This window comes from Formica exsecta, unplaced genomic scaffold (genome assembly GCF_003651465.1).
Source record: "Formica exsecta isolate Colony F162 unplaced genomic scaffold, ASM365146v1 scaffold308, whole genome shotgun sequence".
NCBI lineage: Eukaryota > Metazoa > Arthropoda > Insecta > Hymenoptera > Formicidae > Formica > Formica exsecta.
In genome coordinates, this window is record NW_021850337.1 from 874,120 (window position 1) to 896,799 (window position 22,680).

Sequence of the window (22,680 nt, forward strand, 5' to 3'; positions counted from 1 at the left end):
TTGAACGGGGTTGGCATGAATATTTATGGCCTCATGAATATTTATGATACTCTAAGGTAGGTGCATGCTGGTACGCCGTTATAACGTATGTGCATAGATACGTATGTACACGCGTATTAGCCGGAAAATGGAAATACTTCGGCGTTTTGTGAAAATGTCTAAGATTAATGTGTTCGTGTGATATCGTATAATGCAATCGGCGAAATCGCACGTCTTACGTTTGCAAAACATTTCGTACTTTTTCTTCGTGATTACACAACGGATTACTTATTTAAACAATTTATTCATAAAGCAGTAAAGAGCGCGTGCGTGCTATTTATTTATAGAGAACTACGAAGTAATTTAAGAAAAGGCATCTATATTATTCCATCAAATATCCAAATAAATATATCTGTTAATTATATTTTCTCTGACACTCATTTTAAGGACAGCAATTATCGAATAATAATATTCTATCAATTCTGATAAAATATAGAACATTACGACTAGAGAACACAATATCGAACATTTTATTCCATAAAAAAATTTAACTCTTTATAACGTAGAAAGTAATATAATTTAATTTACACAGCAATTAATAATTTATTTATTATATTGCAACGTATACATGTTAATTAATACCAGTATACAATTCCGTCAGAAGTTTCCACGAACAGCGATAGTCATAGTTCGAACGAAATGAGAATTCTAGGGAAAGTACGAGATGTTTTATGTTAGTACTATTATCTTTGTGATTTACTTACTCATGTTTCAGTCTGCCGTTTCTGTGTGCGTATTATTTTCTAGCTCTAAGTAGAGAAACATATAAATTTCCTTTTCAAGTAGTTGCTGCTTGGCATTTACACCGTTCTGGTTTTCTTCTCCGCTACTCTACTCTCAGTAGATCGTATTTCATCGGAGCGATAATAACACAAGATAATAATTTAAGATTTCTATTAACAAGTATTAAGACCCAAATCGATTCTAATGAAAATAAAAAAATTATTTTTAATTTTATTTTGTGTATAAAAACAAAAATTTTTAACGCCTTTCTTATTTTTTACATTTAAACATTTTTTTAAAGGTATATCGAGAAACTGTAAGACTTTTCGAGGAAAAAGGTCAGAACTATTATATTACAAAATTTTTTTATATCAAAGTTTATTAACTTGACAAAGATAAAGTATTTAACTGTAATTGAAATATTCTTTTACATATATATAACGCTTGCTTTATATAACGGAGAAGTATAGGACGCGAAATATTACAACTACGAAGCACACGATACATTTTCTTTCTTTCAAGAGCAATTCCAAGCGTACCAATTGATTGTTCAATCATTTCAATTTCCCGGCAAGCGTTTCTCGCGCAACGCTTCGATGAAATTAATTTTTCCACTCCGTTCATATCGAGAAAACCAGTATAACAACATCCTATACATTATTAAATATATTAGATACTCGTAGAAATTTATACTTTATTTCCATGATTTTTAAAAATATAATTCTGCTACGTTTAACATTATAATTACAATTTTTTACTCATTTTATATTTTATCTCATATTTTATGTATTTTATTTTATATAACAAACTTTGTATCACGTTCGAGATAGTCGAATTAAATCGATACAATAATCGCATTGCGAGATGTACTTGTTAGTTATTACTATGCGTGAATTACGCCGGTATGGAAACGGTAAATAATATTAACGCTGATCCCTTTGAACGTTTCAAATCATCGGTTCTAACAGATTATTGAACGACTATCTCATATCGTAGATCTTAATATTCCAGTAGGCAATGATGCAGATTTGCGTACATAGCTGCTGATTACGTTACGGACTGTCCCTTTGACCCTGCGAAAGCCGCTCTTAATCATGGGAAGCAATGTTACATATACGATTAAATAGTTTGATCTATGCAATCGTACATATATACACGCAGATTTCCGTTTGATGCTCTTTATAAAGATATCGTATGTTTGTCATCTATTGGATATTTTGTCACATCTAAAAACATTGGAATTATTGAAGAATTTTTGGAATTATTAAAAATATTTCGAATTCACACATATCACGTATAAAGAAAATTTTGTTTATATAACTTATTTTGCATAATTAATGAGATTAAGTGTGAAGGAATTAAACAAATTTTTTAAATTTGAATCAATTCTTATATCTTAAAGCTTTATTTAAAAACTCTGTGATCTCTGTGTTAGTACACATGCTTTTATCTCGGTTTTCAAAAATGCGTCTTGAAAATTGGTGAAACTCACCAGATCAGATCTAGAGTTTATTGCGTTAGTTGTGTCTATTTGTAAGAATCGCTTCCGAAAATGTCTGTGAAGATTCTCGAGCTCTCGCAAATTTTTGCGCGGAAGAGAGTACGTTCGCCGATGTATTCGGGGTTACGGATTTCTATCTAAGATTGTGAGTCAGTCTTGCGGTTTACTCGTGCGGAAACATTGCGTTCAATCGTGGTACATTTCGAAGAGATTCGGTCCGATCTCTCTCCGTTATTCTCCGAGTATCTCTTTTTACTACTTGTCCGAGAAAAAGAAAGAAAGAGAGAGGGAGTCGCGAACGAATCTTCCGCGCGCGAATATCTCGGGAGTCTTTTCGCGAGTCAGTCGCAGTTTCAAGGGAAGTTGCAAAGTGCGGCGGAATGAGGGCGAAGGCTAAATTTTCACGAAATACTCCATCGAACTGTTACAAAAAGGCACGGCGAGTATGCGCTTCATCTTTCCTTGCATTCGGCGAAAGATAAATTACAGATTTCTACAGCCTTGATTCACAAGAGCAAAATATTAACAATAACATTAATAAACTATTCGACCAAATTAAGAGGCATGATAAATTTTAGGCTACACAGCGCAATAAATATCAAAATTAAGTGTTGCTGACAAAATATAATTTAATTATTATTGTTTTACTACTTTTAAATCAGTACTTTGATTATAATCAAACAAAAAATGAAGCCTTTATTTTCAATTTAATAAGCACAATTATTAAAAAAGAATAAGCTAATATGTTTTAAAAACTAATTTGGTTCTCGTGTTATCGCATAATTTATAAACAGAAATCCACACTTTTGATGTGTCAAATTTATAGTCATGTCTGACCTTGTTTTCCTCTGAATACTCATTGTTTCTCTTATAACAACAAATTCACGGAATACCTAACCTTGTGTCTGCAAATCGAGTTAATATTGGGAAACTGCGTCGCTTCGCGCCTAATTCAATCATCTCAATCTATGTAACCTATGTTCCTATGTAATGTCGCGTGTACAGAGAACTAAATTTGATCCACATTGTTATCTTCTATTTCAATTAAAGAAAGATATATGCGTGTCTTGCTGCATATTTTTTACGTATTAATCCATATATAATACATTTTATCGAAATTTAAAGATGTTACTTATGAATATGCATTATAATACATTTGCATATATAGTGATATCGATATGAACGCGTTTCTCATAATCCTAGTTAACGTATTAAAGTCGTAGAATTCTAAATAAGGGTTTCAACGTAATCCTGAGGAATTTTAGAGCGCTAAAATCGGGAGAACCGCGGAAACGCGAGCTACACACAACAAAATTTCGTGCTTGCGCGATAAGCCAGGCAGGCGCCTTTCTTCATCAGCATGATAAATAAACGCGAAAGTAAATACAAGTGTACCGCTACTAGTGAATATCCCCCTTAGATCGAGATAAGTGAGCCAGGAGTACACTTATCCGCCGCCGGGTACATAATCTCCGATCCTCCCGGCCCACCGAATCTCTTCTCTCTTCCGGATGAGCTTCTAGTTTCTTCTCCGCGTGAGCGAAAGAGAAAGATAGAGAGAGAATAGGTATCGTTATCATAGAAATCGCGACATTACGCGGCATATGGCCGAGCTGTATTAGTAAGCAGGAAACCGGAGAGCGCTCGCCGGATTTCATCGTTTTCATCCTTCTCCGTTCCACGCTCATATCACCCCTCATCCACTCGCGCAACCCCGTCGACTTTCCCTAGAACACCTTTTTACATCTCCCCTCCTCTTACTTTTCTTCTATAACGACGGCGGCGGCTCTTTTGTCGGAAATTTATCCACTCAGATATCGGCCGTGTCCTCGTAACTCCTGGATTTCCAGCCGTCTTTTCCTTTTTTTTTTCCTTTCCTCTATCGCCCCCGTCCCCTCTTTGTCTGTGTCTCTTCCTTTTTCTCCCCTTTATCCTTTCGCCCCAGAGGGGCTCGAGAGTTCGATCTTTGACCGGTTCGCCGTCTTTACGATCTTACCGTTTCACTGTCGACATTTCAGATTCAAGAGCTTCCTCCACGCTTGATCGCTGCCACGATTCGAAGCTAGTCTTCTTTTTTACGTCCTCCCCTCTGCTCTCGTTCCGAGTACGCTAGATTACACCTCGCATTTTTTCTCGCAGTGTATCTCGCATCGGCGAACGGATTCTTCTTTTTTGTCATTCGAATGATGATAACCTTTTCATTCATCATAAGTTACGTGAACGCCTTTTATATATATATATATAATCTTTAACTCTCTCACGTTTATTATTAATCAGATTTTGTGACATGTGTATTTTATGCTAAAATATTAAATAATATAATTTTTTAAAGGATATTTAATGTGCTGTATATAATATTATTTCATAAAAAATATTTCAAGCCTCTCTCTTTCTCTCTCTATCTATTGTCAGGATAACATAAAAGAAGGAAAAACAATAGACTTGGAAAGAATCCAAGAGTTAATGATGTGCAAATTGTAATTTTACGTTTTCATTCTCGCAGTTGGTTATATAGTCGGTTTCTCCAGACTCCATCTTGTCGAACTTTTCTTTCCGCCGACCTTGCTTCCCTCGGTAGAAATTTATCCACTTACTTACCCGACATACTGGAGCTCCAAGGGAAATATCTTTCTTATGTGTAGTCCGTAGCCCTCCGGTCAAAAATTCAATCTTTGACTGTATGTGTTGTTCGACATCTTTACTACTTCAAAAGGCTTTTTCTCTATCTTCGTCGAAAACTTGCGCGGATATTATATTAAGGTAAAAAAAGAATACGATTTCACATGAAACGAATATTGCGAGAGAATCTAATTTAATGTATTTTAAGTCTCGTATAAATTTAGCCTATATTTTATATGGTTTCATAACGTATCGCCAATATTTTCAGAAATTATTTTATAGTAATTTATATTTGTTTGTTTGAGGCAGCTTTTTTCAGCTCTCTTTTAAAACATGGAATTGATAATTATTAATCTTAACATAATTGTTCTTTGGATATAAATTCATTAAAAATTTCTTTGAGTTTTTCTCGCTTCAACTCGTTTAAACTTCATTTCTCGATCTTGTATTCTTGTCATTTAAAATATTTTTTAATCGATGATATTTAATTACAATGACAGTGCTGCAAAATATCATCGTTAGTCGCGTAGATATCGGAAACGGAACTTTGCACTCGCAAAGTTGCCGCAAAATCTGGCCAGTGTTCCTTGCCAGGTTTTAATACAAACGCCTAGAAATCAGCTCAAGACGAATCGACGCTGAAGCTCAGCGTGACTTGCGAGCTGGCTTGCCTTTGATATCGCTTTCCCTCTTCCCACGACCTATCTCCTCGTTCTCTTTTCTTCCGCGACGTAAGCTTTTTACTCGCAGAATTTTCGTCGCGCGGGATGAGCCTGGAGGTTATCTAGTGTCGATTGACCGGTTCTGGAATCACGCCAAATCCTTTCGGCCATCCTCGCGCGGTCTCCTTTTATCTGCCTCTCCCTCTTTCTCTTTCTATTTTCTTTTTTCATTTCTTGCACCTTTCACACACCGTCCTCGTTTCTTTTTCGATCCTAAACGTACCGCCATTACTGGTGTCCTTTCTTCCTTCGTTGTTCCGATGCGTTCGCTTTGTCATCTCGCGCTGTATTTGACTGATGCTCTTTCTTCTCCTCCACCCTCTTTCCTTTTTTTTTTGTCTCCTCTCCTCCCTTGTAATTTTGTCTCGAGAATCTTTACATTTCTTTTAGTCCTAATAAATGCTGTTCTCTTCATTAATGAGTGTTCCCGGAAGATTTCAAATTGAAATATTTATTATATCTTCTTTATTTTTATTTAATTTAATTTTTATAAAATAGAAAATAAATATTAATAAAAAAAAAGATAAATATTACTGCAGGATTAAAACATGTGTTTGTTTCGATTTTGGCTGAAGTTCTCATCTTCGTTATAAATATTACAAAATACCGATCATAAGTAAATTCTTGTTTTATCATCATCAAAACCGAGCGATGTAAAGAGCTCGCTTCGAGGCGCCGGTGATCCTTCTTCAGCTTGTTGTTTAAGATCTAAATTTCTTTCACCATCCACATTTCACTGCAGTCTGGGTGGTCTCACGAAGAGAGAACTCGTGCTAGAGACTCATCTACTTTTTCTACTCATCGCTCAAAGCCGCAAGGATACTCTGACAGAGTCTGCCGGTCAGGATGCATCGATAACGGTCAAGACTTTTCGCGTAACTCCTATCGTTTCTTTAGCGTCGTTCATTTTTCGCAACTTGTTTATGGTTGCGTTCTCTTGCCGTCAAGATACTGCGTTCAATCGATTGGAGCTAATCGTGATTAATTACTTCCCTATCATCAACAAAAAGGGAATTCTATCCGTTTATTATTAAGATAAGACATTTTTTTATTAAAAGAAAACATAGCTGAAATAACATAACTATTAACGTGCACTAAAATATAATCTTTTGTTACAAACTATCAGTAATAAAAAGTAAAATAATTTGCCTGAAAATTTGATTTTATAATATAGTAGAAATATATAAAGAAAAATTGCAGATAATAATAGCTTTATCGTGTGCATGTGGCTTGGGACTTTGAGAGAAAATTTCAATTTCACAATGTGCAAATTCAAATGTTGGCAGTTATGCAATGTACGTATCGATCGCGTCGCGCCGATAATTTAATTGCGTCATTTATTATCTCGAAGTATCTACATTATGCATCCTTATACATATAACTCCAACCTTATTGATTTAATCCTACGAGAGATTTAATCCGACGATAATTACAAGTTACATGCAATATCCGGTTTATCTGGTCTGATTACGCGGGGATAATGACGTAACTATTGCGTGTTACGTTTGCGAATCAATATCGAATCGATTATTAAATTATACAAAGCTGCTCGCGCAACAAGCCAAATGTCTCATTACAACGTCGATACACTTTCGATAATATCGTTTAGTTATTACGCTAGCGAACAGATACGATATAACATTTACGATACATATAATTGTCGCTAAATTAATTCAGTTCTTAATCCCTGCGTATAGTTTCTGTGTTTATTACGGGGATTTAAATATCCTCCGGAAGGAAGTACGGAGCCACTCGAGACAGCGAGAAGGCACAGCCGGGAAATATTTGTCGGAGCGTAAAACTAATTAATGGCGCACGCCGGTCTAATTTATCGCGGTGATACGCGGTGGATAAAGCGGCGAAAGAACGCGGCATTGTAGCGTATCCCGCATTTATACTCTCGTTAAATAAATCCGCCCGACTCGGAGTTTCTACGTGAGTTCTGTGAAAAGCCCGGAAGACGTCCGCGGCACCGTGTAAATGCGCACGCAAGTAAATGGCAAAAATCTACGGTATGCACACTTGGTACCTACTCGTGGTGTATATTCTTTTTCAGGATGAATATTTAGTCATGTGTGTGTATGTGTGCATAAACGAGCGCAGATGTTTTTACGCGAGTTCTTGAGCGCGCACTTATTCTCGCGACTTATTTATAAAATTTCAAGTTTCTGTGATGTAGCAACTAAACGTAATATTTGCGTCGAGAGATTATGCTTGAAACAACATAATATATTAGAGGAATGCTAATGATATCAAAATATTTTTTATATCCAAACACACAGTTTATTTAATTCAGAATTCGAATTTCATAGCAATACTACATACAAAAAAAAATCTATTGGAAAAAGTAAGCATACATTTCCGATATAAAATAAATCTTTTTTTCAATACAAAATAATGGAAAAAAAATATTTTATATTACACAATAACAGTTTTTTAGAGCACGTTATATAAAAAAAAAATTAGTAGCAAAAAATGAAAAACGAATTAGATATACATTAAGCTTTTATAATTCTTCTAAAAACCATGTCACATTTGTAAATTAATGTATGATGTGAAAGTTGGAGATTCTTTGTTATGAGATAATATTATCTGATAATCAGATATAATCAATAATAATTGGCGATATCTTTGTGAAAGAAAAACGTTATCGATTAATTTCTGGCTAATTTATCAAGTACCGGTAGTAAAATAACGCAGCTTCCCGAGTAAATGGAATCTAAAAGGAGCACATTTTGCACGCCGCGAATAAAAGATACGGGAATTTTCGCGAAAGCTCATACATTTTCCACAAGTATTCCAGAAGCGAAAATCTTCATAACGGATGATCGCGACGTACGACGAGAGAGGAAACAACAGACGCAATATCCTCGCGAATATTGTAGATCGCGCGCCACATATCCGGTAAGTGGAATTCCGCTCTCTCTTTCTCTCTCTCGCGCCCATACCAATTACTTTCAATTCCGGAAGCCCGTGTTTCCGCGCCCGTTGTTTCACGACTTTCGGAATTCGGCGTTTACTTACACGTAGCGCAGATACGCTTAATTATATATACGAGGCCGGGAGTTGTTGTTTCGTGCCACGGTTATGCGTGCCACGTGGTCCGGCAACGGCACAACGTTTAATAAGGTCCACCGAAAGTTACTTTGTAATTAACAATTAGGAATAGAGCCGAGGGAGAGGATGGGAAGTAGGTAAATAGCGCAAGAGGACCGTGTGTGCACGTGTATGACGATGTCGGAAAGAGGTTGAACACACGCCGCACAAATTAACTTGTTTGAAATAATTACAAAATAGCGACGGGATTATAAGAGCATCCCCGGCTAAACGGGCGATACTCGCTTGCAGTTTAGTCGGGGAATTCTTTTCCCTCCCGTTTGTCCTCTTGCAGAGTATCGTCCTCGAATCTTGTCCGCGCTTTTTCTCCACCCCATTTCGCTTTTACAAGAAATATATTACGATAATTATTATTATCATTAGTTTCATTACTATATTATTCTTGCTGTGCTGGTGTCGTTATTGCTGTAGCCTTTCGCAAACAAAATGCCTGAGAAAAAGATCTTTCATTGTTATATGATATATCTTGATGGAAAAAGCAGCCGGCGGAGTAGAAGCGTTTTACATTTATATAACACCTCGGTATATCCGCGATTTTTTGCGCTGAAATAAAAAGCCTGATGTTTCCCGGAGGCGAATATTACATTTTTATAATTACACTTATATATAACCAATGAAATAAACTCGATAGTTCAAATATGCGATATGAAAACGCTACAATTGACGATGCACAGTATGGTAATTTTTTAATTCATAAATAGTGACGCGATTTTTGTTACAAACGGTTCGTTGGCTCTATCGTGCCGCAATAATAACTTTTTGGCGATGAAACAACGAGATTAAATTATGGAGAGAGTTAAATTGACATTTACCGAAACGAAATCGCGCGCTGTATTGTACTCTCGCAGAAGTACTATCGAGTTTAATTAAGCAATCGCGCGTCAGCCGCAAATGATCAATCCACGAGCGCAAGTTCTCCATTTTCCTCCCCCCGTTCCTCACTTTCTCTCTCTCTCTCTCGCCGCCTCCCCCGCCTTTTTGATCGCGGCTGATTTTCATTAGGATGCAACCTCCGCCAATCGAGTACCTGTAATCAATTCGCGAATACAACGGGCTCGTCGTGATCCATATGCTACCGTTTGTTACATTCCAATTATACACTTCGCCGGAATTATACTCGATACCGTTCGACGCGGACGTGCATATTCGATATTCTCGTCCTATTTTCCATTCACCGTCGGCTTGTTACGCGGAGATTTAACGCCGAACCGCATAGAGTTAAAACCAAACCATTGAATCAAAGTGCCTATCGTAAGTCTGTTATTGGGTAATAATAGTTTTGATGCGGCCACAATACCGATTGTGTCCACATTTAGATTTTTCGATTATAACTAAACGTCATTTAATTTAACCAAAAGCTCGATTATCTCAATATTATTTAATAGAATGCTTAAATATGTCCGAATACATAGTGATGTGTGTGTGTATGTGTGTGGTTTAATCTTTTTCTTTCTAGTAAAGAAATAGGCATTTTAACAATAGAAATAACCATATAAATTTAAATATAAATTAGAAGATAACAGATCGAGCGATGCGTTAACGACGCAACGCCAAATACGTAAAAAACTAGCCGTGCGATTGTGTTCATGACATATCATCGAGACCCTAATAATTTATCTAAAATTTAAAAAAAGTGCTTTTAATTAAGATATTTCTAGAATTAGAGTCGTGTGTGTAATAAAAAATCTGACAGTACTTTGATATAAGCTTTCGATTGCGATGAGTTTGGATAAAATAGCTCTGCATTATTTCTGAGATCTCAAAATCTGGTCCACAAAAAGTGGACTATTTTTCTTATTTTACATTTCTTTTCCAGTTTTATGTATACATACACATACGCAAAGCAATTTTGTTTTTGTAGAAAAGTTTTTTTATTTTATTCTATTCCCCCCACACCTTCTCTCTGAATATTCATCTAATTAATTCCGATAATCGAAATTCTCTGTATTGGAATGCGTGAAAATTTGAAATATTCAATATTGCATATATTGAATTATAATATATAATATTACTTCAAAATAGAGAATTAATTTGTTGATATAATGGGGAATTGCGTTCTATAACAAAAGTGATCTATTTGCAGTATTGTATCTGTGAGTTATCGATCGACCGCATTAGGGGCTGACATAATTATTGTGTATGCTATAGGAATCGCTAATTAGAGACTATTATATAATCTATGAACACACGATATATAATAATTTTCAATGATTTTTATCCTTTTATATATAATATGAAAGATCTTTGATAATTATATGCGGCTGACATCATTATTGAATATGCTATGGAAATATGTCACTAATTAGATATTATTATATAATCTATGAATATGCGATATAATAATTTTCAATGATTTTTATCCTTTTGCATAATAAGAAAGACCTTGTAACAATGATTTATGCCGAATCTTTATGTCAAAGAAGAAATGTTGTAAAGTTAATATCGGAATATTATTACAGATATTGAATTAATAATAATAAGATATTATTTCAATATAAAAAAATACTATTGCTTGCAAATGTATGAAATTTATAAAATATTGATACTATTTCTGAATTATGAAAATTATCCGAAAAACACAATATTGAGAAATACAGCATGAAAAATAGTGCGTTTTGACATCAGTAAACGAATTTAAGCGCTTCGAGAATTGAGCGGAAGGAAGTTTCGGTTTTTATCTGACTTGCTTCGTTCGTCAGTCGATTTATGCTGTCGAAAAGACGCGAAGGAGCTAGCAAGCAGGATATTGTAGCAGGACGGACGATCGAGAGGAGACCAAATCCTCGACGACGTCTCTCATGCATAATCCAGAAGTTTGTATTCTTGAGAATGCCGTCCCATCCGAGCTTCCCAGATTAGGTAGATATTTTTGTTTCTGCATCTGTACTTTGACATCGCAATATTCTAGTTCCATTTCTGGAACAATGCGATCAAGATAGCATCTTGTACGATGAAAATTGTGTTACACGCAGAATTTAAAATTGAGTTATGAAACGCAACAAAATATTGATATAACTTTGTCAATTTAGCTGTTTACTATCTTGGATAAAAAAGTAACTTGTTTTGATATAATTTCAACAATTTTTTAGTCTTTTATTGTTCTCTAATATGTATACAGTTCACAAAAAGCCATTTCTGTCATTAATTAACTTGACATTAATGGCTGTTGTAGTAATAAGGCGAGGTGGGTCGTCGCTACTTACTATCTAACAATAAAAGCACTGAAAAGAACATTTGCTCGCAATTTTTTCGCTCTGACGACTTTTTATGTTCGTAGAAACGCATAGAATGGCTGCTAGTAAAACAGACAGAAAGACGCTTCATTAAACCGCTCGCTTTCGCGAGAATGTATATATTTCCGAGCGTTTTATATGCATTTTCTAGATGCGCCTCTTTCATACGTTGTTCAAATACGACGTATGACCGTATGTACTCTTCATTATGAGAAATATCAGCGACCAAAAGGATATGAAGCGCCAACGCAGTTTTACGAGCGTTGCGCTTTTCGCAACTGCATAAATTATGTGTTCGCTTGCTTCCGTATAAAAATTTATTGCTGTCTACAAAATTAAATTCATATCCATAATTGTTGACGAAATGAAACACGTGGTCGATTTCCATGTCCTCAATTTCTCAATATCGGTTGCGTATCGTTCCGCGCGTTTTCCCTAAGGATTGAAAGATATTTTGATACCATTTTTTCGATTTTTTTCGCGCCAGATTTCATTAATCGAGCTGACGTACACAATAATCTCTCAACAAGATCTCAACGGTATCCGCGGAATTCATTTCAGTCGAATAATATTTTTGTTTCATGCTTCGCTTTTTTTTCAATATCGTGCGAACACAAAGGCCGACAGCCGGGAATTTACGAATTACGCGTCTTTCATTCAGCGCGAAATTAATTCGATGCGGAATGGCACGCGAAAGTGTTCCAGTGCTGCTCTCAAATTTTTTCATTGTGTTTCAGGGACGCTCGGCGAACAATTTCAATTATTTTATGCAAACGTCGCGATTCCGTAATTTTCCGCCCGTATCGATCAACACAACCGTCCTCGTGTGTGTTTACAAAAACCTTTTTTCTCGTTACAATCTACATTTGCTGGGCTATCTTCATCGAACCGCAACGAGTTGCACTTTGAAAAAAAAATCGATGCTATCGTAATTAAAAAAAAAAAAAAAAAAAAAAAAAAAAAAAAAAAAAAAACAAGCCTTACGCGAAAAAGATTTTATTTTTATTCAGACGTCATCGATGAACGATTCGATTAATTTCAGTTCAAGTACGATGTGAAACAACAATGTTTGTGAGAAAATAGCTTTCAGATAAATGCGATCACAGGCTGTACAAAACTTGCGTTCGATCGGGACGATCGTAACACTTCGATAGCAAATTCAGACACGAACGAATCGAAAGCGGAGATAGGCTCGCATCCGCGAAAATATTGGACGGGATAGGCGAATACGTTTTTTCTCGCTTCTTTTTTTTTCTGATGATGTATAGTGATAAACGATGTAATTTTTTTTTTTTGGTAGAGGAAGAGGGAGAGAGGTAGTTCCTGCGGCACCTTCGCCACGACAGAAACAAATTTCGCGTGGTCGACACGCCGGGCTCGAAAAACTGGACAGTCGGGGTTCTCTTTGCAGTTTCTCTTTTTACTCTCTGACTAGTTTCCGGTTTCTTTTTTCCCTCTTTTGTCTCGTTCTCCTGGTTTAAAACGTCACACATTCATCAAACGGATCAAACAACCACGCCCTGCGCGCAACTCAATTAAAAAAAAAATATTTATTTGAAATAATAACTTACTTTGCTATATCACAATACATGATTCGATTAAGAAGTTTTGGAAACCTTAAGCTGTATATAATTTCAATCAATTTTCCTATCATAAATCATCATTTAATAAATAAAAATATCTTTGAAAGAGCGGAAATTAACGCAGTAATATCAATATATCAAAATTTGATTTTTAAATAAAGAACAAAAGTTATTTCCAAAGTTGTTCCTCGAGCATTTATTGTTTCGCAGATTTGTGATCTCATCGTTCATGATATGGCAGTTTTGTCTGTTTCGATAGGTATACAGTGTTTTATTCTGGACATGTCTCGTCACTCGCGAGCGATTCACACGTTCCGGCCAAGAATCGAAAGCCGCGAGCGATAACCAGAATTGCGGATGCGTTTTTTTCGGGAGAATCTATTCATATCGCGGCATCTGTTGTCCTGAAATCAATTTCCCCGTTACCGAAAAAAGGAGAAAGACAGAGAAAGAAGATCGCATTCATATGAGGACTATGTAATTCATCTCGCGGACCGCGAACGGAAGTGCTTATTGAAGGTTGCTATTTCGATGTCGATTGATTTCTGGCAGTATGATAACGATGCTTCCGGTGATAATGCTATTTTTCTTTCGTGACCCGACAAAATTGAGCATTTTGCGTCGATCGAATTGCGGATAATTTTGTTGGGATTGCTGAATCGGGAAAATTAGTGTCGCTCATGCCATTTCAGCGAGGCAAAATCTGATAAACGCGTATTTTACGTGATTCGTGTATGAATTATAATGCACATAATTAAACCGTTAATTGGAACATACAGATTTAATGGTGACCAGGAACGGCAGAAACGTGCACGAAATCAGTAAGTGTGTTATCGTAAAAGGTTGGGCTGACCCACGCGCGGCTTTTATCACTTAATTGCTTATTAACGTATAAATCATGAAAATTGTTCAAAAAGATGTATACATCAGCGGTAATTTTTGGCGTAAATAGCATTTAGCTTAATTTTTCTAAATATACTTGTAATTGTTAATTAAATCTGTCGGTTGATTGCAAAAAAATCAGAGAATAATAAATATAAATTATATTTTTTAAACAGATATTATTTTGAGAGATATAATTTTTGACATAATCCACGGAATAAATCTTTTGCTGCAAATAAAAAAATTATAATAAATTTTGGAAACGGTGATCATATATATTTTCATTAGAAAAATAAATCTCGCATATTTTCTCTGCGAGTGTACATGTTACTTTACGTATAACAAAAGATTGAAAAATATGGTAAAATATTATAATTGGAGATACATGCCATGTAATATCATTATTCGTATGTGCATAGAACAATAAAACACAGAAGTGAATGTGGATATAATTAAAAAGTATATTCGAGAGCGCACCCACAAGACACGAATTAATGGCGCGAGGATGTGCGAAATGGTTGCCGGTGGACAACTATTTTACAATAAAACAGCACGCCACGCGGGCGTTACCGAAATAGTTTATCGCGCGCTGCTATACATAAATATCCCATAATGGCAGATATTGTTGGCGGTAACTCAAACAGGCAGACGAGATTCTCTATTGGATGTTCGTGAATTAACGGGACACTGTAATTTTTTGTGTAACGAATATAATATCGTATAATTATCAATTTATCGCCAAAAATTTAGAAAATCTAGATAAGATTTGAGATAAAATTAATTAAAAAACTACCAAGTACAAACCTACGAAGTAACTCAACAAAGTTTGTTGCAGAATTTCGATAAAAATATATTTAAATAATACAAAATAATTATACATGTAGATAAAACACCAAAATAGTGTATGTAAAGGCAAAGTTGCATCAATGTAACGTAACAGAAATTAAACTGTTAATTGGAACGTACAGATTTAACGGTGATTGGGAGCGGCAAAGTTAGGCTGACCACATACCGCTTTTATCACTTAATTTTCTTAAGGTTGCATTTCTAATATTGAAGATACACAAGGCAAATCTTTTCGGTTACTCAATATTATTAATATAGATAATATAGATTAATATAAGGATAGATACTTACCAATCACCGTCAGATTGGCCGTCTGATAAGTGGTGGCAAAGGACGGCGCCTCGGTGGAAACTTCGCATTTGTATTGGCCCGAGCTTTCGAGGATGAGATCCTTCAATCTTATTGAAGATTTCTTTTCGCTGTTCGATCTTGGCTGTGGGCAGAAAGAATGCGGAAATGTATTTGCTTTGCTAATGGAGGATTTTTGTAGCGGGTAGAAGCGTGATGTCATCGCCTAGCGACGGATCTATGCTCGAATTCCATTCGAAGTTAGGGCTTACCTCACGCGACTGTATACGTATAAACGTATTTTGCGCGCAACCAATATTATTTCCGAGACAATCAACGCTTGATTGTATTTGCGAGATAATGGAATTTCCGGAAATAACGCAGAATTCAATTTTTCAAATTGAGAATTGTTATAATAGAGTTTGTAATATATGTATACATTTTCCAAATATTCAATATCAAAATTATAATTATAAAAAGTGAAACATTACAAGAAATATCAAAGACGTAAGGTATAGATATGCCACATCATACATAAAATAAAATTCTAATATGTATAAGTTATTTGTTGCGTAAATGTAAAATTTTTCTCCTTACAAGACATTAAATGCTAAACTAGGCACTTTTATTTTCCGAAGTTTATAGAGGAAGATGTAGTTTATATCATTGTTCCATTCGATTGTCCAAGCAGTCATGCATGTTGTATTTCGGTCTTGCTAGGTTTAATTAGATCCTGTCTACTGCGTGTCTCTATCTGTAACGTTAGCTTGCCGTTGCTCGAAGAGTCATGTTGCCGCTATCAGAATAACGGTCGTATTGTCTTCGCGGGGCATGCATCGTCATCCTCCACGTGCGACTTCATTGATAGCGGGGTGGAAGGCGCGGGGGGCGTTTGCGGCTTATCGATAATTCATGGCCCGTTACCGGAGCCCGAGACATGGCCTCGGCTGCTCGCATTAGGTTCGATTAGGTACATCCGCGGTCCAATTAGCTCTCCACGTATGCGACGACGAAGCCGATGCGGGTCCCCACCGTTAACATTTATGGGAAATCGAGCATCCGTATCGATCACCGAACACCGATCTCAAGATTTCGCATACACGCCGATATTCCGATACTTGCGAGTCCCGATGTGACTTTGATCGATTCACTTCGTTTGTCAGATGATGAATACTTAATATCTTGGAGTACGAAGGGCCGATAATCTAATTAACTCCCAATTCTAGAATCTCTGTTTAATTCTCATGGCGCTCGCTTTGGCCCCGCTTTGGAGGTCAAATCTAATCGCAAGAGAACGTAATATAATTACATTACTCAAATTTGACTATAATAATTGATCAAATCTAATTAAAATCTAATATTCCACAAATTATATGGATTGATTTAGAATTCTAAATCCTTTCATTTTCTCAAATATAAACAATATATATTTTTAGATTTGATATATTAATTTAATTGTATCATAAGTACATCAAGATTTTAGATTCATCGAGGTGGAATTAGAGACAACTCTCGCAGAGCAACGCGCAAGGGAAAAGCGGATTATTGATGCGGCCGCTTTCAATTTGGTCGTCGAGACGCCCGCGCGAAGCTGCACCGCATCTGGCTCGTTGCCGCGCATCCGATAAAAGCCGTCTCTTTCGTAATTTCCGGCTACATTAAAGGCATCTCCGGCGGCCGCGTCGTCGATCTTCCGATATTCTGATAATCCACGCGATCTCAGACGCTAAGGAAAATTGCCGTTGATAGTGACAGGCATGCCGCTCTCTCAATCGACGATCCGGATGGCTCGCGGTGATGGTTAATTAAAGTGAATTAGAAACTTTCGTTTGTTTCACCCTTGCTAGAGGAGATAGCGGAAACTTTGACCAATTTAACGTGTCCATGTGGAATATGCTATTGCAATCGTATAATCGGCGTTAAAATAATTGATACATGTTTTGCTTCATAGTTAAGCTCTATAGTAATGGTTTATTAAACAACTTATTAATAATGCGCGTATAAATCTATATTTATTTAATATATTCGTTGCGAGAAATATGTAAAAATGATAAAGATTAGGTGTCTTTAGTGTCAATAATTCATAGCGTTAATAGAATAATGCAGGAACTCATAACAACTGGTCGGAGATAAAAGACCCCTGGTCATAACTCGTGACAATTGCAGTTCTTTTACAACCTTCGTCAGTTTTACGAAAGCGCGGAAATACAAACAAACGCAAGCCCTTGCTTAATTTCGTTCGAAACTTTCAGCTTTGCACATTTACGAAAGCCGCCTAACACGTAAAAAGTTTTAAAGTTAGTGATGTAGCAGCTCCGATGACGCGGCGCGATAGATTATGCTTATGTAAATCGACACGGAAGAAACTCATTATGATCGCAAGAGGGAGGAATATTTTATCAGAATCACGTCAATATTTATATCAGTCGTTTCAACTCCGTTTTGTTGAGCTATTCCAATAATCGCAAAGAAGATTGACAGTCCTAAATCGCAAGTAATTCATTTGATTATAAAACATAAATTTAAAATATCAAAAAAAAAAGAAAATTTCTAGAAGACACGTGTAGAATAAATAATGCATTCAAGTTCGGGTGTTTCTTTAATAAGCACAAGTCAAAAATATCGTTCATTTTTAATATACGTCCTCTGTTTAATTCTCTCTTCTTCCGAGGAAGAAATCGCGCCGCACTTTGCCGAGGATAAAATCCTCTCGAATATAAAAGCGCAGCGATTTTACACGCATCGTGGAAACGCGGCCGGAGCGAGATAGCACGGTATAGTACGAACATAAGACCCAATGTAATTCCTCAAAATGCGCGGTGGAGCTTACACATTTCGAAGAGCGGCGGATTTTAAATCCGCCCCCGCGCGCGACGCTTGGTGCCTTCTGGCGTAAGAAGAGCAAAAAAAAAAAGAAAAAAAAATAACGGCCGACCGGAGACTCTCTCGCCGGTGTAATTTCCTCGAGGTAATAAACTAAAAGCATCTTTCCCCGGTTGCCTTTCCACCGAATCTGCCGCCATCTCGACCGGCTCGACTCGACCCTGCTCGACTCGGCTTCGGCAGGGCACCGATCTCACTCGTTCTCTCTATGCTCGGGTACAAAATTACTTTTATACCGGCGGATAGAAGCTCGAAATAATTCGAGGGACGAACGAGGAAGCGAAGTCGAGGAACTTAGGCAAATTCGCTCGGAGCCCTTCTTGACTTCGTCCTTTAAGTTTCGAAATTGTACACCGTTCGCGTATTAAGAGATCCCTGTGGGAAGGGGGGAGAGAGAGAGGGGAGGGGAAGGGCATGAGGGAAACTACGCCAGACCAGATCTCGCTGAAATAGGATACGAGGAGAAGAGAAGACCCGCGTCTCTCGAAGTTTTCGACTCCCTTGATGACACTGAGCTGTAAAATTAATCGCGCGGAGCGAGATTTAATGGCATACTTTGTGGACGACGAAGATATCACCGACGGTAATCAACCGGTCTCAACTACGTTTTCTCGTCAATGATCATTGATTAATTAATAATCTGAAAATGAGGTTTTTGAAAATGATTATGAAAATGATTAAATATGCTGTCGGTTATAAATAAGCCAATTATACCGTTATCTCCATTTTTGGAGGCCAGGATTCTCGCTATTCAGTTACTTTTCTTAGATCATATTTTTCATAGACGTTAACAATAAGACATTATAGTCTTCGATGTCATCGAAATCATTATTTGAAAAATGTATCGAAAATCAGAGAGAGAAAAAGAAAGAGAGGGAGAGGGACAGGAAATAAAGAAGGGAGAGAAAGAGGTTTGCAATGCCTTGTTATCGATGTTGTTGAGTATCTCTCGCGAGTTTCTTTGTACCGGCCGACAATCCGCTGTTTCATCAATTGGATTTCTCAACTTCGTCTACTTACTTTTGTTGTGACCTCGAAAGAGGAGGCTTCAATCTTCCCGAGAGATAGACGGAAATTATACAAAAGGTCGCGTAGCAATCAGCCTCTTCTCGGCGATGTGCGAGTAGAAACGTAGGTGAGTGATGAGAGGAGAAACGATGTCCGGAAGTTAGCTGGGTACAGACGCGAAAGTTTTCGAATCCCGGATAACGAGATGTTGATTCGCAACTTCTTACCGCGACTGCAAGTATAATACTTGAGTAAGAGAAGAAAAGAAGGGAGAGAAAGAGAGAGTAAACCTTGCACGCGCGCACGAGTAGCTTGACATCTTCGCTCATCTACGTCGCCGCATGGAACTTTGGTTCATTCGATACAGGAAAGACACACTCCTAGGTACTTTCTGGAAAACGCGAGTGCCATGGTAATTTGTCTTTCGACCGCGAGAGACGTTATTAAAGCGGAAATAAATATAGATGCGAGACGAATGGAATTGCGTTCTAATAGCTATTCGTCGCTATTTTTTATTTTACCCTACCATTTGTTCTACTGCAGTTATCGATGTCCTTCTCAAATATTTACAAAAAAATTATATATCTTTTAATTAGAATTTCTTAAAATTAAAGATGATTAAAAATTGAAAGAAACAATTTAAACAAAATTATATTGATATATACGCAAATGTGTTTAAATATTTTCATTACTTTTACATCCAACAGAGGGTAATCTCTCGCTCTTAGGGAGACGGGACTTGAATTAGCGTTTGTAATATCATAACGCTATGCTACTCCTTTTGCGCACAGGATAATTACAGTTAGTTGACCGTAAACTCGAATTCCTTTCCAGCGCGGTTCTAATGTCTGTGCATATACACCCGGCTTTATATTCAATTCTTTTTATTGTCGTAGTCAATGTGTCTTCCACCGGCATTAATACGAGAAAAAGAGATCTCCTTTCCCCCCCCCCCTTTCCCCGGGGCTGCCTTTTAAAATGTACTTACAACGTACCCGTCTTATCCGGCGAACCACGAAGACTGCCGGGTTACATGGCGCGTTAACTTTGAATAACCTGTAAGCCGCCTTCTCTTCGAATCTTTATTCGTCGCGATGAGTTTCCGAGGATAAAAGTCGTGCACGAATGAACGTCACAACGATTATGGCCGTTAAAATCCCGTGGCCGACAATAACGTATAATTGTCTTGTAAGATCGCGATAGACGGACATTAAACGCATCACGACTGTTGCAGGAGCGCAATTGTTCGGATGAAAAGTCGATTTACATTTAATGAGAGATTCACTTGACTCAACGATTCTGTAAAATCTTTAAAATCTGTAAAAAACACAGTGGAAATGTAGGAAAAGGAGATTTAAGTACATACGTATCTCTCATTCTGAAATCGCACGGTATATCGTGTTAAAATATTAATCCAATGTCTCTAATCCAACATTCTACACTACACGATTTAATTAAAACTATTCTTATAGCAGAATCTTTATGTAAAATTCGCGATAAAAATGATAAACGGCTAAATAATCTTTCGTCCTTTAATTCGCGATCGGTAAAAAGTTATGAGAGATAACACGTTCGTGAAATTCGTGTCCGGTGCCGCCCGCCAGAGATGTTCACCTCCCTCTCCTTCCCCCATCATTCACTTTCATCTGCGTTGAATTAACCTTCCCGCGGAATCCATTAAGCGCGTTCAAAACGACGTCCATAGACTCGTCGCTTAATGGATGGATACGGACGTGTAATGGATGTTGTTGGTTCTATCCGCTCTCGCGATGGAGAGATTGGAGAGACGGCGAGATGCAACGCGCGCGGCATTTCTTTGCATCCCTTCTCGCGAAGCAGAAAAATTGAGACGGGCGAAACTTTGTGCACTTTAGAGATAGTAGATAGGTAGGTAATCTTGCCTGGCGCTATTCCGCGCGACGTTAAAACAGGATAAAAATCTGACGTTTCATCGATCAGGCCGAGAAGCAACAGTAATTTCTCGTCATTTTCTCGTTAATGTAACGTCTCATTTCGCTGTGCGATCGTGTGATTGTCGCTAATATTGCCGTTCTGTTCGTGGGCATAAATGTAGATGGCATACTATTATACCGCAATATACATGCCGTCGCGTTGATCGCGCATCCCGGCGAAGGGAGCTCGTGAATAATATAGGCCGCGCGCGGTGACGTTGTTAGATTTTACGGCCCTCGAGAATAGAGTGGAATGACGATTTATGAGGCGGAAGATCGCGGCTCGCGGCAGATTAGTCAGATTGTTTGGAAATTTTCGTTGGTTTCCTGCCAACCGAGGAGGAGGCCGACCCCGTCGCAGCAACCCCCGAGCTATACTCTGGGCGAGCGAGCTTTCGGTCGCTTCCTGCCCACGTAGCGATTGCTCGAAAAGTCGTCGCTCTATTTACGGGCTGCTTCGAGTCGCACGCGAAGCACATGCAAATATCGGGCGATAAAAGAACGAACGAACGAATGAAGAAGGAGCCGAAGAAACACGGTGGCGCCATGTCAACGCTGTTCCTCGTTGATTTATATTCCTTACCTGGGCCATGTATCTGTGTGTATGTGTGTGTATGTGTGTGAGATACTTTTCAACCGAGTGCTCTAATGTAGTCTAGACAATCTCTGATTTCCGCTCACGAGTTTAAAAGCAGCCGCAGCGATTTCAAGCTTAAAAGAATATTTTGCTTGAATTATATCCATACCATTTCTTTTAACATTTTAATTTCTATACTTTGATTTAAATTTTTCAGCGAAACTATGAACGACCCACCATTCAACATCGCATTATACCGAATGAGATGATAAAATTTTTTGCGTTTAAATTACTGGCGATATACCTGCGCGATTATCTTATCACGTTTAGAAAATTCATTTACGATTGACGTATACCGATATTTTAACGGATTAAAAATACAATACGAAAACGCAAAATAAACACGTTTTATTTTCTGCTACAGCCTGATGAATGTTACGCTTATTTTATTATCACGCACGCGCTTGTGCTATCGCTATTTTTATACGCTTAAATATCTCGAGCGATCTTCCATCACGACCAAATGGCACGTCTCTCTTTCTCTATCTTCTCTCCCTCCCCTTCCTTTTCTTTCTCATTTTCTCGATGAACGGCTACGGTAGTATCTCGATATGTGACACGGTCGAGAGAACGGTAATGCGAAATAGCGACTGCATACAAATGAGGAATTTTGAAAGCAGGCATGCGTTACGGCTTAAAACGGCTTT

The 22,680-nt window shown here is 37.4% G+C and overlaps 1 protein-coding gene across 2 annotated transcripts in view; it reads right to left on the reverse strand.

The window, feature by feature from the left end:
- The window catches only part of LOC115237713, a 214,584-nt gene that overhangs the window by 54,258 nt on the left and 137,646 nt on the right, over positions 1–22,680 (reverse strand). For both annotated transcript variants that reach the window (XM_029810943.1, XM_029810942.1), the window contains one exon: positions 15,557–15,698. In XM_029810943.1, the coding sequence (XP_029666803.1) occupies positions 15,557–15,698 (142 nt within the window). The remainder of the gene's footprint in view (positions 1–15,556; positions 15,699–22,680) is intronic.